General features: G+C 42.4%; 1 protein-coding gene across 2 annotated transcripts in view; it reads left to right on the forward strand.

Annotated features, from left to right (window-relative positions):
- Positions 1-18658, forward strand: part of faf1 (Fas (TNFRSF6) associated factor 1) — a 58401-nt gene extending 39743 nt beyond the window's left edge. Inside the window, exons 14-19 of one of the 2 annotated variants that reach the window (XM_079266703.1) lie at positions 1507-1643; positions 1748-1836; positions 6363-6443; positions 7164-7241; positions 11020-11235; positions 17552-18658. In XM_079266703.1, the coding sequence (XP_079122829.1) occupies positions 1507-1643; positions 1748-1836; positions 6363-6443; positions 7164-7241; positions 11020-11235; positions 17552-17635 (685 nt within the window). In that variant the 3' untranslated portion in view covers positions 17636-18658. The remainder of the gene's footprint in view (positions 1-1506; positions 1644-1747; positions 1837-6362; positions 6444-7163; positions 7242-11019; positions 11236-17551) is intronic. The other variant, XM_079266704.1, reaches the window with a different exon arrangement.
- Positions 18659-19117: the final 459 nt, after the last annotated feature.

Raw genomic sequence — 19117 nt, forward strand, 5'->3', positions numbered from 1 at the left:
ACATTAACTATTTTAGCTGTCTGCGGTGAGCGATGGAGATTGGATTGGTGACAAATTAGAAGCTGTCAATCACATTAAGCATCGGAGCAGTTGGTTGCATGTTCCGTGCAGGTGTTTCCTCTACATTTAGTTACCCCTGAAGGATTTTAAAGGCCGCATTCTTCACCATGTTATGTTATGGCTGGATGAGACCGTGCTGAACTGTTCACCTGGGTTTCTGCAGTGGCTTGACTTCCTCCAGCCCTCCGTGTTGTGTCCATACTTGTTCTATAGGTGGATTCATAAGTGTTCTGTCGTTATTCCAGTGGATACGTGCACAGGTTTAGGTTGTGTTTACAGGCCGAGTAGTTTTTATGTTGTGATGATGATTTTTTTTTTTTAGTGTGGTGGACTGACATCCTTATTTTTGAGATAAAAACCAAAGCAGGTTGGCTTGTGTTTGATGGGAGATTTAAGATTGGGTTACCCTTCAAGTTAGTGTCCATTGTTCCCTGGCCTTTCATTACAGGTTAGAGTTTCTCTCTCGGCTATTGTTAAAGTCTGAACAGGGACAAGTGTCAGGACAAAATGATCAGTAGGATTTAGGGTACCCAACTTTTTCATTGGAAGACGTGGGTCACTCAAAGTTCAACATTTAAAAAAGTGTTTGAGTCTTATTCCTAAAATATCTCAAATCCAGTTCTGCTTTGAGCTCTGTGGTTGTATCTTTTCACTGATCTTCCATATTTCTATCATCCATATTTTCAGCCCGTGTTGGTACGATTATTACTTTCAAAAGCACCACAATGAACCCAAGTGCTATATTTCACAGTTTGAGAAGTCTGCAAGTAGCTCCCTCTGCTTTGGCTTCATATTTGAATGAGTTACACCCCCCCTCAGCCAGCACACCTCGCATCTATCTTCTTCCTCTGACCCGCTGTCCCTCCATCCATTCCATTACTTCTCTATTTTTCCAACCAGTTATTAAAGTAGATCTTATTAAAAGGCGGGAGAAAAAGCTAATCTATATTTGCATTCAGTCTATAGCGTTCATTAATATTATGACATTTGCAGGGAGCTTGGCGGCGCCCCGGCTGCCTGCTACCCTTTTCCCTCTCTGAAATGTTAATTTAAAAAGTTCTGTCTTTGTAATGGAATAAGAAATCCTCTCTTGCCCTATCAATTCTGGGTGTGTGGGGAGGAATACTAATTCATCTGCGGTTCCAATTGAGATAGCATGTCAGTCTGATGGAATAAGAAAATGCAGAATTGGCTTTAAAGTTCCTTCATGCCACACGAGTTGTGTGTATTTCTCTTTTCTACTGCAGTTGGAAAAACTGTATGAGTATGCTCCTCCTTTTCCATAAGTTGTAAAAATGTTTGTTTGTACATGCATGTGTATTTTAAGTGTTAAGTATTTTCCTTTTAAATTACAGGTTTGGAAATATGTGTTCAATTCCAAGAAAAATGATTATAATTGAATAAAAGGATTCATTTGAACTGGATAATTATTTCTTTGTGTTGCAGACTACTCACCATGTGTACGAGGCACTTTGGCAGCGTGGTGACACAGACTATACGGACATACAAGACAGACCAGTTCCCCCTGCTCCTTATAGTCATGGGAAAACGCACATCCAATGAAGTTCTAAATGTTATTCAAGGTGATTACAACTCTATTCATATTTCGATATCGTCTACTGTGTATTTGTCTGTAATTTATGTGAGAATGCAAAAAGATTATGTTCCACGCCGTTTTTATTTCCAGGCAATACGACAGTGGACGAGCTGATGATGAGGTTAATGGGAGCAATGGAGATCTTCATAGCACAACAACAAGAGGACATCAAAGATGAGGTGAGGTTTGAGTGCAACAAGGGTGCCTGTGACCGTGAAACACAAATGTCAGCCTCTGATTCTTAGGTAGTAGTAGTTACCTGAAGAAACAAGAAAACACTATTTTAACAAAGTTACAGTTAACTTACATATTTTATAAAACGAAAATAGACCCCTGCCCCCCTGACAGTGTGTGGTACTTTAAAGTCGGACCCGTGACAAACATTTTATACATCTATTCTATTTGATCTTGTAGCTGCAATTGGTAGCAGGTTTTGAATGATAGAGTAAAGCACCTGTAAGATATGACAGAAGGTGTACCTGTGGGGTGTGCTTGGACCCCAGTTGGTAGGACGAGGGTTGAATGATCTTCAGGGCGGCTGTAGCTCAGTGAGCCGAGCGGGTCGTTCTTTAACCAGAAGGGCGGAGTTTCGATCCCCGGCTCCTACTGGCCGCATATCCAAGTGTCCTTGAGCGAGACACTGAACCCTGGACGCTTAACAGCAACACACTGCTCCTAAAAGGCTTAGGATGAGTTCAATGCAGAGGTCTAATTTCATGTTTCTACCCGTATGTATATGAAGACTGTAATAAAGTTCAAGGTTTAAGTTCATATCGGTGACTTCAGCGTCTCTGCTGTGTATTTGTATTCCAGTTACAAATCAAACCTTTTTAATCTTAATTTCCTTGACTATAGCCACATTCAAAGGCCCTGGTGGCCACATTTGAGTCTTTAAAATGCTGCTGAAGAGATGAACCACAACAAGATGAAACGGATCAGTCGGCATTGTTAAACTGTGACAAGCAGAGAATACTTAACCTTTTCACCTCACTCCTCTTTAGTTCTAGCTTAATGTACCAACTACAGTCTTTGAATAGGGACGGGACCCAGACTCACTGTGCTGCTCTGCGTCTGTCGACTACTCTTATTCCAATAGAAAGTGTTCAAACACCATTGAGGGATACACTCCATGCAGACAAGTGAGGGAACAGTGGTGGGAGTCTTTTCATGTCACAAACAGGAATCTGGGACAGTAGGACAAGGAGGTCTCCTCTTTGTCAAATACTTTCACCTGACCCTCTTCACCATTTACTGATGTGTTTACTCAGTGACATCAAACAAGAGAATGAATGACACTCTGTGCGTGTTCGTCCAGACAGGTTTTCAGCGGACTTCTAGAGTAATCCTCTCAAGCTCCATTTTACTCTTTAATTATGATATAATTATGATTTGTGATCATTAATAAGAGCCTGTTCTTCGAGCTACATGTCACACATGTTTTGGTCTGTGTATTGTCTCTCTTATTCCCACGCTCCTCCGTCACATTCTCACTAACGTTGTGCCTCTTTTTTTAACTTCTGTATCTATGTATATGACAGCTGTCACACCAGTTGAACAGTCAATCAACTAAACAGCCTTTCCAACAATGCTAATGGGATAGTCATAGCATTTCACTTATGGGAACAGTTGCTGTCACACACTCACACGCACAAACTCACACCCTGAGGGTGAGACTTCTTTTGCTTATTGCTACAATACTCACTCGTCACACATCAAAAAAATCAACAATGACAAGAGGAGACTTTATACTTGGACTTCATAATAAAACACCTCGGGCCAGATCGTCGTCCTTCACATGACTACAACGCCACACGGCTGTTGTTGGTGATCCTGGCTCTACTGTCCAGGTTGTTTAGTTTAGTTTACTAGTTGCTAATTTTATTTCATTAATACCACTATATTCATGGTATATACTGTGCATTTCTATTTTCTATTCTATTCTAGCTATTTTTTATTCATCTATTCCTTCAATTCAATATCTGCTCTGTTATTTTATTGTACTGTAGATATTGTGCATTCCATACGTTATATTTTACTCTGTAAATTGCTGCTGCTACAAACGAATTTCCCCCTGGGGATAAATAAAGTTTACATCTATCTATCTATCTATCTAAGAGACGAGCGGTATTCAGAGTATGTCCATGTGTCATGAATCATGATGTACTGTTGGTTCACACTTTGTATCTTTTGATTTTTTTTCAGTATTAGTAACTTGGAGTACTGATACTAAAAGGATGCTTTTGTCAATACTATAATAACACTATAATTAACATAAACCAATGTTCTATAATGGTAAATGTTTTCTAAACTCGAGCTGTCAGACAAGAACTTAAACAGTCCGACTTACATTGAAATGAGGACCTGGCTGATCAAGAATTTAAGCAGACTGTCCATGAAATCTTTCACTACTTGACACTTTCCGGGACTGATTTGGTTGACTAGCTTACATTGTATGTTGACCTCATTAAGTCATATTTAGGGATATTGAAACTATATTTTGTTGTTGTTTTAATATAATAGCACACATGCTCATTATGTCATCTTAAAAATATGAGATTACGCACTCCATCTCTGGCTAACCACAGAATGATTTTGAAAATGGTGTTTCTATTTCTTACATCCTGATTTTTCTCTTTTTTTTATGGCATCTGCGCAAAGTAGTTGTATTTTATGACTGTGCTGTCATCACTTCTTTTATAATCATTGCAACAACTGGCTTGGTTGTTGTACAAGAGTTTAGCAAAGCTGTTCTGAAAGGTATTATAGCGTGATAATTACCCAGGTGTGGCCTGTCAGAAGGAAACGGCTTGTGAAAATGTCAAAAAGACAGCGTAGAGAGTATAATTGATGATGAAAGCATAATGTTCCAATGTGATTAGTACCAATAACCACAGGATTTTAGTATATCCTGTATCTGACAGGACCTATCCCATCTCCACGGTGAAGTCAGCCTTGACTCTGGATTAATCCCGTCTTCACTGTAGCAGCTCTGAGGCATTGTCGAATTTCCCTCTCTCCCTTCCTTCCTTCTTTCAGTTTTCCTCCTTTCCCCCCCCCCCCCCCCCCCACCTCACCTTTCCAAAGACAAACTCAGACACGAACACAGACATCCACCCGATCCAGACATTCCACTTTGACAGTGACTTTTGTGTCGGTCTGGAAATGGAGCAGCTGGACAACCACATTGTGCCTTCAACCAACCTTTCTGACTTGCCAGTCATTCCTATGGGTGTCTGTGTTTTAGCTTAGTAGTTGGTAACAGACGACTCACGGCAGGTTTTGTGGTCGGCATCTGTCAGCGTCGCAGGCTATTTTCAGCTCAGGTCATTTCACATGGATTTCATGTGATGAGCAGCCAAAGCTAACCAATGTTCAGCAATGGTCAAGAGCACCGAACATGCATCTCTTTTGACATTAGAGGAAACTGAAGCACCCTGGGGAAATATAATTAGACATCAGAGGAGCACGCAAGGTCCACAGAAAGGACCTGAGCTGAGGTTTATTCTGGACTGTCTTGCTGTGAATTGTGAGCCACAGTGCTGTCCAAAAACAAATAATTACATAAACTATTTGCCCCAATTAAAGTAGCTCTAAGCGACACAGGCAACCGCAAATAAGTGTCAAGTTTCTTATGTGAGCAAACATTACATGTGTGACAGCTTGCATTTCTGACTTCTGGCCACTGAAATAGGAGTTTATTAACACAGACAGCCCATGTGTAGCCAACACGATGAGTAGCCTCTCTATATATATATATATATATATATATATATGTATATAGATATAGATATAGATAGATAGATAGATCGATGTAGAAAAGCCTCCAAAGATAAGATCTTTACATCACATTGTTTTTGAGCAGATACATGGTAGGTTAATGTTTCACGTCATGCTTCTCATGCGCATTAGGTCATTTTAGGCAGATGGTGCAGTTGAAAAACATTACAACAGTACAAGATGGGTATCAAACGTGATCTATTGTGTGCCATGTTTGCGTGACTCGGGGACCAGTCTATTGAAGGTGGCCACTTTTGATGCTTTTGTCCCTCTCTGCCATTCTTTTACAGTTTCCTTTCAATGTCCATCTATTATGCGGGCCAAAAGCACAAATGTATCCGTTGCATTTTCTGTTTGAATGCAACAATACACACACTGTCCTTTTGCTTAGCTGCACAGTAGCCCTCTGACCATCACAATAAGCTTCCTTTGCCATATCCGGGCTGGCACACAGCATGGGCCTTCAGAAAATGGAAAGCTAATGGCTGTGCACTGTTAACACAATGGACGCTCGTATTTAGTCCCAGTCTTTATAAAACACTTTGTAGCCACAGCAGGCATAAAGAGAAGGGCCGCCTGTCCCCTTCCCTCTGTACAAACAGGAAGAGAGAGGCAAAGAATGATGAAATAATTATAGCTGAAAGAAAGAGAAAGGGATGGTGAAACTGAGATGAGGAAACATAAAAGAGACTCAGGGTCTGGTAAATGACAGCACGGTCACAATGAATCCCCTCTGTGCTACTCTTTCATACCTGGTGTTTGTACGTTACCACATTTGACATGCTGCATTTTCTTTTGCTTGTCTCGCTCTCCTCTCTCTGGCTCCCACACCCTGCGCCTCCGCTTAGATGTTTTGTCCTTGTGTGTCCTTTTTATTATGTGGTTAGTTAATGGAAACAACACTTTCTTTCTCCCCGTCTCTGCCCAGGACGAGCGTGAGGCAAGAGAAACGGTGAAGAGAGAACAGGACGAGGCCTACCGTGTGTCTTTAGATGCTGACCGTAAAAAGGTATTTTTTGAAAAATGAAACGCATTAGCAACTTGAATGAATGCACTCCGAGTTAGTTGTGGTATTCTAGCCAGCACGTGTACATCATGTACGTCATGTTTTGTGTCTAGAATGTTGTGTTGTAGTGGGAGCCGGGAATAAAAGCTGCTGCTCCCCAACTAATGGGGAAATAATAATACATTAAATGTACAGGTTAATTAAATAAGCACCACTTCTACCACGATTTTACATTCTTTCTCAAGAAGGCATCACCTCCATTTTCTTGTTGTACAATTTAAACTAATTTGTGTTGCTAATAAAAGTTAAATACCTTGGAGTTGCTGCTGCTGTTTTCAGAGTTTAATGCTATTTAGCACAACGGGTATATTAATGCAATGAGGTAGCGCTGAAACTGTTACCGGTACTCGTTTCATAGATTAGTCACGTGATGCAAAATTATACGGCAAAGTTCATGATAATTAAATAATCAATTCAATCCTATATTAAGTAAATGAACATTCCAGCTCATTCCAGCGTTACAAATGCCTGGATTTCCTACTTTTCTCAGATTTTGTGTCATGTCAACAGCTTTTTAGATAATTGCCGTCTAAAGAACTACGTTACGTTGATATCTACTTGGATATCTGTAACAATTATTCAGAGGAAACTTGACATCCAGTGGGAAACATAGTACCTGTCGTCGCCTCCCATTTAATCAATTCATTCTTTCTCTTTGTTCAGAGAGAAGCCCAAGAGAAGGAAGAGGCCGAGCAGGTTCGCCTGGAACGGATGAAAAAGGAGCAGGAGGACGAGAAGGAGGTGAGAAGAACAGCCATACGCACATCATACTCTCATTATGCAAATTACCCGAATTAATAACCCAACTTCATCAGTGCAAGGCTGAACAAGGATATGTTTTGCCAGCACGCAGTGATTAAGCCATCGTGCCGTTGTGTTTTTTTGTTTTTTTCTTGCTCTCACTTCTCAATAATGAGTCAATTAGATTGTGGTTTTGGGTGAAGCCTGCCAGTCAGTGGTGCGTGTGTAGTGTGGGCGAATAGGCACACAGCCATTTCCGAAGAATAAAATATTCTAATTACAGCGAGGCACGTCCCTGTTAATGTCACCTTACATGCAAACAGTTATTGTTCTGTTTGACTGCTTCGCAGTACAGCACACAGCCTCATATTGAAACCCAAGTGAACAAAAGACTGAGGCAATTCATGTACACAGGCTTGTGCACAAACACAACCTAAGCAAACACGCATATTCACTTGAAAACAATTATTGTATGTGAAGAGGGGGCAAACACACACACACACACAGAGGCAGACACACACACTGTCACGCATGCAGGAAAAACAATAATTGTCTGTGGATGGCACCAATGTTGTAATACAGTGTAGTCCCGCTAAATGTTGTTTACTCAACAGCAGAGCAGAGAGCCTCGGGCCACTCGGAGGTATTTGGTGACCCAGCTCGCTCGGGTTATTTGTCACTTAAGGTAAACAGACCACAACAAAAGAGGCCCGGGTCGGGCCTTCTTAATTATATCACTGTAGTCCACTAACCAAACTGTGTGTGCACGCTTGTGTATTTTAAACAACAATAGCCATTTTGGCCTTGTGTTACTCTACTTATAGAAATTTTCCCTTTCCCGGGCTCAATGGTTTCCATGGTGTCTCCTGTGTTTACATACTGGTGTTGTGTTTGTGCTACAGTCTAGATATTCATAAATATGAGCGCGACCAACAGCTGCAAGACCCGGACAATGGCAACTTCACTCTCTTAAACTGTTAAGCAGCAGCTAAAATTCATCTGAAATGGTACCTGGGTGCCCTTTTGTTTCATCACAACATAATACTGCATTGTGTGGTGGCTACTTCTATTTCTGACTACTTTAAGGTTTAAAAAATACACAGAAAGAAAAACACTATTGGGAATTGTCATTAAAAAAAAATTTCAAAAATTTTAACTTTCAACAGTAACTGAACTTAATTCTTGAGCGATTATTTTGTTGCTTCATTTCTGGGACGTTTTTGGTTGGAAAAATAATTTAAAAAATGTTTTATCTTCCTGTACGTAGGAAACCACAAAAGTTTAAGTACCGGTAATGTAAGAAGTTAACAATAATTCATTAGCTGCTTTCAGCAGCTTAAATCAGACATTATATTTTCTACCAAAGATATAGTTGAATACATTTATATTTAATGATACAATTGTACAAATACTCATTTGCATATAGCTGTTCAAGTAAACAAGTTATAATTTGATTTAAGCATTTAGATTACAAATGCTGGTCTTCATCTTAACAGGCACCTCCTGCTTACTACGTTGTCACTTACCGTAAACAGACTTCTAATATCCTTAAATAAAAATCAACATGTGCCAGGATTAATTGTTTTACCATAATGTAAATGCATATTTTCATATAATACTTTAATGTTGCACTTTACAACTCTGAGAAAGTCAAAAGTGCACTGTGTAAACCGTTTTTACCTCTTGTTGTTTCCAGTTTTCTGTCTTATGAGTAATCTAGTCGTGTACACGGCAGAAACTTCAGACACAGCAAAAACACCAGTTGCCCCAGAGAGCGGGCAATGCCAGTGGGAGTGCTTTCTCTGAGATTCTGTGCCTTTTGTGCAAAGAAGAGTGAGATGAAAGTAGGAGCTGGTGAATTGAGGTGGGGCGTATGTGCATGCACCTGTGTAGGTTGACTTTACTATTTACCTCCTTCAGGGATCTTAGCATACAGTTGTGCGGCTGTCGGGTGCACCGCTCTCCCCCACCCGTCATCTGTTTGCTTTCTGCGGTTAGCCGAGCGGAGCTGGAGCGGCGGATAGATGCTCCTGATTATTTGTGTGGAGCAGCCTGGGCCCGAGGCTCGACCAGACGTGTGTCCTGTGGTTTCTTGAGGGACGCTACCTCTTACCTGTGTGGGTGTTTGTGCTTGTGTCTGTGGTTGACTGCATGTGTATGTCTCCCACCACACACACACACACACGCGTCTGTCTATTGTGTGTGTATACGTGGTGCAAGTCTGTCCCCGGGGGCCCCTTTGACTCAGTCAGCATCAGCTCTTGTACCTGAGGGAGCTGATGGTGGAGCGGCACGCGTGCTACCCTGCCCACCCAACACCAGAAGCTGCTAATGAGCTACTGTTGTACACTCTTATGAAATATAATTGCATTATGGTTTGTAAATAAAGCCGGGGCGTGTTGTCACAGCATATGCTCCCCGGCTGGCCAAACAGGAACAACAAGGCGGGGGAGGGGGGAGGCGACCGGAGAGGAGAGAGGCTCCAGGGAGCGGCTGAAGCGTGGTTTTTGAAGCACAGGAGAGCTGATTACCTCTGATGTGGAGGACGACAGTTGATGATGGATGTCTTTGTGCTATGAGACACTCTCACTCTGGTGTAGACCAAATGTACCACATGTAGAGTCTTTAAAATCAGCTCTTATGAAACATGACTTTCTGTGGTAGACACTGTGATATTCAGCAGAATCTCAGGTTTCCCTAAAAGACTGAGCAACGGCAGTAAAGCATGAAGCACCAGGAAAACACTTGGCTGGGGTTTTTTTTAAATACTGAAATGCGACTTGGCAACCTTCTGGGCCTCACCAGGCTGTAGGGAACAGGGTGATGCACATGGCAACTAATTCAATATCATTCTCAGGACAAGAGGATCCTTCAATTAATGTGAGGCAACAGTTCTGCAATCCGACTCAGGGAGCAACTTCTTGGCTCGTCTTTCACACGTGTTTGGTTAGCGTGTCGTCATCTTCATAACTGCCAGCGTTACTGTTGAGGTTCTGGTTTAATTTGACTATAAACAGAGAGCAGAGAGCCAGCGGTCATTTTTGAAGTTACACTTTTAGTGAATCTCAGATTATTTATTTTTTTGGATTCTGATCCAGAGGACTTTGAATCAGCTTCCTTCCTCTCCTGCTATTATTCAATTCATTTGATGAATGTGTCTCTTACCTTGGTCTTTTTAATGTGCATTGAAATAAACAAGCTAAATTACAAGATGTTTTAATCAGGAAAGCATTTAATCCTCCCTTTTCGTAAATGATCCACAATTTTCTATCATTTTAGATCATCACTGGATTAACCGAGTAACTTTTTACTCCTGCTCACTTTCTGTCAACAGACTGTAAACCGCTCTAATATAGAGACATTATTATGCTAATAGGCTTGAAAGAAGGAGGATTGCAGCACCAGTAATGACAGCTGCACCTCACCAGCACCTGTATGTAAACAGCTCTGCCTTCACTCAACACAGGGAATCACTATTTCATCTAGAATCTTTGTTTTTGTTTTTTACTCCTTTCATTTTCTCAAATCATTTTCATGTATTTTAGTATTGACAGAACAGAGTGACGTTTTTCCTTACTTCACAGAATGATGCGTTGAGTCTGGAGGAGGCTGGTGTTTGCACCGTCTTTGCCTTGTTGATGTTACCTCTGTTCTCTTAAAGGAAGTCCACCTTTAATCAATTAGGCCATTTGCCTGATAGAAAGCTGGCCTTTTCTCTCGTTATGAGGTATTTGACAGTTGTCAATGTGCTGTACTGACCAAAGTAACATTCTTGCAGGCAATCCGCATGTCATTGGAGCAGGCCCTACCGTCGGAGCCCGACGAGGATTCAGCAGAGCAGATCAGCAAACTGCGAATCCGCACACCAAGTGGCGAGTTTCTGGAAAGGCGTTTCCTGGGCAGCTGTAAGCTTCAGGTCCTCTTCGACTTCGTGGCCTCCAAGGGATACCCCTTCGAAGAGTTCAAGCTCCTCACCACCTTCCCTCGTAAAAATGTGAGTGTTGCACCTTCCTCTCCTCGCCTGGAGAGCAGCAGGGACGATCGTTAAGGCAATCTGTTGTTGCTGAGGGATTATTATTATTTCTTGCTTTTTGCCACCGTTTTTGTCCGCGGTGTGTGTCGCTGCTTTTGTTTACTCGTACCTGTGACGGAGCGAGCTAAGCCCGCTGTTTATCCACCCACCTGCGCACACGTATTATTCTGCGAATATTAATTACTATCGGTCCATTGTGAATACAGTACCCTGTGATTGTGTTAGGATACAGTTGTCAGCACTAACAGCAGTATTCTCTATGGCTCTTTTGCTGACGCCCGGCAGCACTCAGCCATCTACAGCCAGTCATTAGAGGGCCTCGCCGCCGCACTCTGTGGCAGAGAAGCTAATGAGCTCTGTTTTAACTACCAGTTTAATTAGCCATGCTGCTGGAAACAAAAATGGGATTTCCATTAATCAAGAGAGGAGTGCATGTGGAGGGGTGGGTGGTGTTGGTTGTATAGAGGTGTGAGTGTGTGTGTGTAGGCTTGCCCAGGCAGTGTGCCATCGTAGTCTGTAGAGACCGCCGGGGCACAAACACCTCAAACTAACACACACATTAACGCGTAGCTCACACTCTTCATTTCGTCACAATCACACACTTCAACACATGCACAAATATTTTCAAGCAAACACATGCCCCGCTCACAACTTTGTCACTTAAAGGATTCACAGTTGTCTCTTTATAATCAAGAGTAAACATGTGTTTGAGACAGAGATAAAGATGTGTCTGCATCGCAGATGAAATTCCGGCAAAAACAGGATGGGAGGATTAGAGGGGTAGAGAAGCGAGGAGAGGCTGCTGACTGCAGAACTAGTCGAAAACAGAGAATAGAGAAGACAAAAGCTTAAACAAAGAAAAGATTTAATCGGAGAAACTGTCTGAAAGAGGAAAGGATAGAGAAGACAAGTGGGGAAGTTATTAAAAAGATGACGATGGGAGATAATTCCAGAAAAAGGAAAGGCGAGAGATTTGGGGAACGAGAGGAGAGAAGCAGCTCAGTGGTAGTGCCAGTATGAGGCTGTGAACACAGGCCCCTGTCTAATCCTGCAGCTCTGTGTTGTAATTAAATGAGAGGGAGCATAGAAAGCCTCCATCCCATCCAGACGCTCTCACTGTTGCTCTGCCAGGATCAGAGGATAGAGGACAGACCACTATTGCATTTGTAATACGGCACAAGTGTTGAAACCTTCTCTCCCTTTTCTAGTTTTCAGCAGCTTTGTGCATTGTCACTCTTTCTCTTTGCTATTCCCCTCCTCGCAAGCCTGCTTTATTCCATACATTCAGCTCGAACACAAATTAGTGGATTTGCTCAAGTTGTGTTGAGTATTTTTGGCTGAAACTACAACATCATCGACCAGGAAAACGGGGCTGCGATGCGATCATCTGGTCCACGCGGGTGTATTCACATTTTGTAAATCATCTTTTGACAATTTAAAGGCAAAACGTCCGAGTCAAATGACGTCTTTGATTCGCGTGGGGTTTTGATTCGTGGGGGTTTTTTTTCCGCCGATAAGTGTCTATTAGTCTCCAATTTTTGGACTCAGTCTGTTCCCCAACATTTGGTATCAGTGGCTTATCTCTTCAGCACTACAGCAGGCCTTACACTGGCATCATTTGTACTAGGCTTAGCCGTGCTCAGGGAGCTAACCCTTTCTCCGTTTCTATGACTGTCAGCGAGTTTGAGGAAGGAGGGGGAGACTTTTAGTGTTTCAGTTTTCAGCTCTCCATTCAAGAATTTCCTCCTTTTTTTTTTTCTTTGATACTTGTTGAGCACAAACCACCGTTGAAAAGCCCGAGGTCTTCTTCCTTCAGCTCGCGGTGAACATGTTTAGACTGCCGGTATAATAATTGGCTGTCGGCCCTTCCTGCCTGGCTGCTCACACAGACACCCAAACACTGTCATACCAGCGTATTCTTTTTCTCACTGTGACACTGTACTCCATTTCACCTTCTCTTAATCCGTCTTCCAGCTCTGTCAGTTGAATTTGCCTGAATGATTCTTAGACAAAACCTGAGATGCAGGACAAATAAACAGTGGTACAGAAGAGGGGTTGTACTGAAATAGATTTGACATCTGTTGTACTGGTATGTTTTGTTTTTCTTGTCCTGCTATCGTGAACGAATCGTATTCACAGGAAGAACTACGGCGGCTTATTTTATCAGCAGTAAACGGCTTCATGGTGCTGCTCGGCACTCTGCTTCATCTCTGAGTGGGGATGTGAAACGTGGCTCTATACACTATAAACTTCAGGCCGGGATCTCCAAGATCTCGGCTCAAAAACACGCTTTGCTTGTTGTTACTTCACTTGGAAGTAGGAGACCCAATTTTTTTTTTTGCATATTTATAGATTCTGGAATTTCGAAGGAGGGCAAAGGAGTAGATTTTGAGAATTAAAAAACAAAAAGTGAATTCAACTTTTTTTTTGTGGAAAACCCATACCAGGAACAATGTATTATTCAAAACATATGTTACATTAACACTTGTAATGTTAAAGTCTGAGTTTAACTCTCAGGATCTCGACCCTTTCATCACTCTGCTGCTCCTCTGCCTCCCAGCTTTCCCTCCCTCTCTCTCCCTTTCCCTCCTCTTTCCTTCTCCCCCTGCCGCTCTACCTCCCTGCTCAATTATACTTTTGTTTCCCTCTCCAGCCTTTGTGTCCTCCATATGCCTCTCCCCCCCAAAAAAAATCCCTTTCTTTTTTAGCCTTTAAAAAAAATACCCTTTAAATATATTTTTAAAGCATAAAGTATTTAATCGTATTTCTGTATTTTCTCTCCTTTGGCTTGCTCTCTCCTTTTCTCTTCGCCCCCCTCCCCTCCCCCCCTCGTCCGGTCTGTGCGGTGCATTTCTGCCTTTGAAGTGCCGCATTCTGGTCTGTTCTTTTCTGTTCACGCCCCGGCGCTACGTGCTGTCAACGCTCCTGGCAGCAGATAATGATCTCCCACTGCTTTTGTAATTGGCCAAATAAACACTTGACAACACTAGTTTAAAACAGACAAGTTATTTGGTTTTAATTAACATAGTAGGGCCTGTAATGGCTTCATTAAAAATGCGTTATTTCAGCTGCACGTTTGATTACGTTGGAAACGGACATCTCGAGGGCCTGTGTTTATTTTCCCTTTCTTTTCTTTCACAGCTCAGCATTGCTTGGGGTCGCCTCCTCTGTTATCAGTGTGTTTTATTCATTTGAATCAAGTGCCTTACAGTTATGGTATTTATTTAAAATTGCACGTTAAGTGCTAATTATGTGGTTTTGACCGTTGAAAATCTGCTATTTGATAACTGCAAATACGCGGGGTTGATATTGGCGATTATTTTATGTCACGCAATTCTTCACAGGAAAGTAAAGACAAAATATCAAAGATTGCCGAGCGGCACCATCTGTGTTTTTAATTAGTTCCCGTTTTAAAATTAGCCTTTTTAATGCTGAGCCTCTAGATATTGTATAACCTCTTTTGGATTTAGCTTTTGTTCAATTGAGTATTTATTCTGTTCATTTGTGTATTTTTAATTAACTTCTGGAAAACCTTTTTTTTTTTTCACAAATTAGACGGATGGAAATCTTTGTAAATTAATTTCGTCTTTTTAAAATAGTCGGCCCCTAATTTAGCTGATTGATTTGATCTAAATTGGCGTATGAAAATGATATTGACTCAAGGTTAAAAACAAACTGCAAAGCAGAGAGCGAGATTGTGTCTGTCTTATGTACGTATGTATGTATGAATGTATGTATGTATGCATGCATGGCTGTGTAGGCACAGGAGGAGAGAAAATGGCTTAGGCAGAGCAGAGGAAAAACAACAGCTTTGTTTGTTGACAGATGCCTCCATGCTTATGGTCTGTTAATTGGATAACAATGTAAACAATCACCGATGGCGCCCGTCTCCTGTGTCAGTGTGGCATCTTGTTTCCCTACTTTCTTTTTGAGAGTCAGATGCTGCTCTCCCCCCATCGTTTCTCCCTGGTGAACTATACGAGCACAAACTCTCTTCCCGAATTCACGAAGAACACACACACACACACACACACAGGCTTATATGTAGACCACAGACACACTTCTGCACACACACCTGCTCCACCCCAAAGCCTCATTTACTCCTACCTGATGCTGTGGTGTCATAACAGCCTGTCGGGTTCATTAGCATGGCAGCCATTTGCGACGCGCTGCTCCTGAGGTGGGAAAAAGAACGCAGCAGACCCTATTGGTCGGTCTCCCCGCTGTCGGGATGGAATATGATTCTTTCTTTTTTTTCAGCAAACACACACTCGCGCACACACACTCATAAAGAGACACACACAGCATTTTACCTCTCTTCACGGCGTGTCGCTCCCCGCTGGGCTGCGAGGCGGCTGGCTAGGTGATGGGGCATGAGGTTGATGTGGCAGCCCCTCCCTGCCACCGCCGGGCTTCCAGGGACCCCGCTGAAAAGTCAAGAGTCTAAGTGACACGTTGAAATGAGGACAAGGAGATGAAAGACATGGAGTCAAAGACTGCCGACATTTCCAAACACCCATGGGAGATGGATAGGTTGTCTGATGCTGATATGTCCTCTTCCCCTATTTTACTTGCCTCCTGTTTCCTCTTCTCTCCGAATCCTCGTTTAAATGTGTGGATTGTTTCACAATTTTTTTTTGGTGTTTGCAGTCGCGAACATAGACTCACTGTTTATCACCATTGTTTGAGATGGTTTGAGGTATCTTAACTTCTTCTTGGGAGCTCAAAAATCAAGTTAGATTTTTATGTACAGAGCTTCATTTGCACTTTTTAAAATACCGGATCGTGAGGCCACTTGTCACATAGTCTGCAGGAGGCGATTGTAGGGGAAGTTGCGGTTCAGTTCACGGTCAGAGTTCACATTTCCTCCCCTACTATAGTCTGTCTCAGACCTATCACTCTGCTTGTTGTGAGGTCGACCTTTACCATGCTAGCTTGCCCCCCCCCCCCCCCCCCCCAACCTTTCTAAAGCAGGTACAGGGAGCTGGTTAATTATCCCACTGTGGGGTTAGAATAGGAGCCCTAATCAGAGGGGCTGACGTAGCAGTCATCAGATAAGCCCTGGACACATCTCCGTGTCACACCACCTCGCCCATTCAGCCCAGGTGTTAGATTGGCCCGATGTAACACAACCCCTCCAGTGATTAGCTCACATAAGCTAAGAGAAAAACAAAGGTCAGACCCCCTTCATGTCAGCTCACTCCATCACCTCCGCTGTGGGTGGTACTGCATTATTCCTCTGCCTTTAGACAATAGCTGTCGTGCAGAGCGTTGAACGCACATAAATGTTTCTCTCCTCTACGTTTCGACCTTTGTCACAGCTGAAATAAGGCATTATTAGCCTTTAAAAACACACAGTTGTCCTCTAAATCACCACTACTCTCTCTCTTGCTCTCTCACACACACACACACACACACACACACACTAACCAACCAGATACAACACACACTTTCTCCCGTCCTGTAACGTCCATCAGTTTGTTCTGGATTGGAGCCTTTTTAAGAAAACAAACCTGATGGCCCTCTTAGGGAAACGAAGCTCTATAGCTGCTCAGATTACTGCCTTGACTTTTTTTTAAACATGAAGTTAGAATAATACACACTCTCTTACTTGTCTCGTCCACACAAGTATGGATAAATCTGAAAACGACATTTCGGAAGTTAATATTTTAGGGTTAACCCGGAGATTTAAGAACCTGCTTGTGTGTCTTAGGCCTGTAGAAGGTTTGTCGAACAGTATTTATCCACTTTGCTGAGCACTTTGGTTAAAATCTCCTCTTCAAAAATAGCAGCTGAGTGTGGAGGCTGAAACAGAAGAAAAATAAAAGGCATTTAGCAGCGAGGAAACAGTTAGTCAATGGATGGATTAGTTCATTGGCAGAAACATTTTTGCAAACAAATTTGATGGTTTTTCTTTTTTTTTCTCTTTTAAAAAACAAAACAAAACATTTGCTGGTTCTGCTTCCTCACATGTGAGGATTTGCTGCTTTTCTGTTTCACACTATGGTACATTTAATATTTTTGGTTGATGGACTGTTGGTTAAACCAAACAATCGATTGGAAGAGGACATGTTGCCATCGTTGTGATGGGCATTTTTCACTATTTTCTGACGTTTATTGACTGAATGATGAATCGGTGAATTGAGAGAAATGCGTGTCAGATAAATAGATAATGAAACTAATCATCAGTTGCAGCCTAAGTATTAAGACATTTGATTGCCGGTGGTCTGATATATTCCCTCTACTCCCCCCCCCCCCCAACTTTGTCTCTTCTCAGATCACCCAGATGGATCCAGGGTCGACTCTGCTGGAGGCCAAGTTGTTTCCGCAGGAGACGCTCTTCCTGGAGGCTAGGGAATAAGAACTGGCCCTCTGATACCTGAGAGGACCGACTGACTGATAAACTGGCTGGACACACACTAGTCACCGAGCATGGGCCCCACCAGTCCGGGCCTACACACACACACACACACACACACACACACACACACACACACACACACACACACCAACACACGCACACACACACACGCACACATAACCAATCCTCTCAGACGTACATAAACACACTGGCATGCACGTCCAGTGACACACAAGTGCAAGTAAGCTTCTCTGCCCTCGGCCTGGTCGTGGCACATGAATGCCAAGTGTACACGTGTTGCACAGAGGAGCAAAGACAGTATCACAAGCACACGGCCAAACATTCACCTCCCCCAAACTGCTCTCTCTCTCTCTCTCTCTCTCTCTCGCTCTCGCTCTCGCTCTCGCTCGCTCTCTCTCTCTCTCGCTCGCTCTCGCTCTCGCTCTCTCTCTCTCTCTCTCGCTCTCTCTCTCGCTCTCTCTCTCCTGCTCTCTCTCGCTCCTTCTCTCTCGCTCCACAACTTCACGTTCCCGACAACACAACACAGTACGATAACAGAATCGAGAGACTGAGAAGACAAATCTTTGTCACAGGAAAATAAAAAAAAATAAAAAAAACCATGGACTTCTTCCCCTTGTGTCCACATTCAACACACCAAGGCTGCTTTTTTAGAACATGTTTTTTTTGTGTTTGAAATCAAAAAAATGCTTTAAAAAAAAAAAAAGGAAATAAAAAGCAAGAAGAGATGTTGCCTGACAGAAGTCAGGGAGGTTTCATCTACACCTGTATTTCCTCCCTCAACCTTCCCAAACTCCATTTTCTGTCCCCCCTGCATCCCTCCGTCTGCTGTCAGCCGCGGGGATGAGACGTGACGGGAACGCCTGCAGCATCTGCACATGAGAAGCCCCCTCAGTCTCCGCTCCCCCTGGTTTTAACACCCACTGCGCCACACGCCAGCGGAATGATGAGTTTTCAGGTTTTTTTGTTTTTTTTGTTTTTTTCTCTTGATCCTTTTTAAGTTTGATGCTGTATTAGTTTTAGTTTGATATACATTCTATAAAATATATGAATATGAACATCAATTGGTCTTGCCCGGAAATCTGTTGAAACACATCCTGACACACACACAAATTATTGAAACGTGATTTTTTTTTTTTTCATTTTTTTTTTTCTTCTCTCAAGTTATGCAAAGATTTGTGATGGAGGGCCTATAAATATTCGGAGTAAATGGAAGATCGTCTGATTTTATATCAAACTTTGCGAATCGATGTCAATTTCTGCATCGTATTAGGATAACATAACTATTTAATAATTTATTAATGGGTGATTATTAATGAATTGCGCAAAGCAGTTTCTTTAAACACATCTGAGTTATAGATTTCTGATGTCTTTGGGAGCCACAAACTTTGTGGCTGCTTTAAACAGGTGAGACTCCAGAAGCCAAAGCCAAAATAAAGTAAATCACAAAGGTCCTTGTGTTAA

This window comes from Melanostigma gelatinosum (assembly GCF_949748355.1).
Source record: "Melanostigma gelatinosum genome assembly, chromosome: 4".
NCBI classification, from domain to species: Eukaryota; Metazoa; Chordata; class Actinopteri; order Perciformes; family Zoarcidae; genus Melanostigma; species Melanostigma gelatinosum.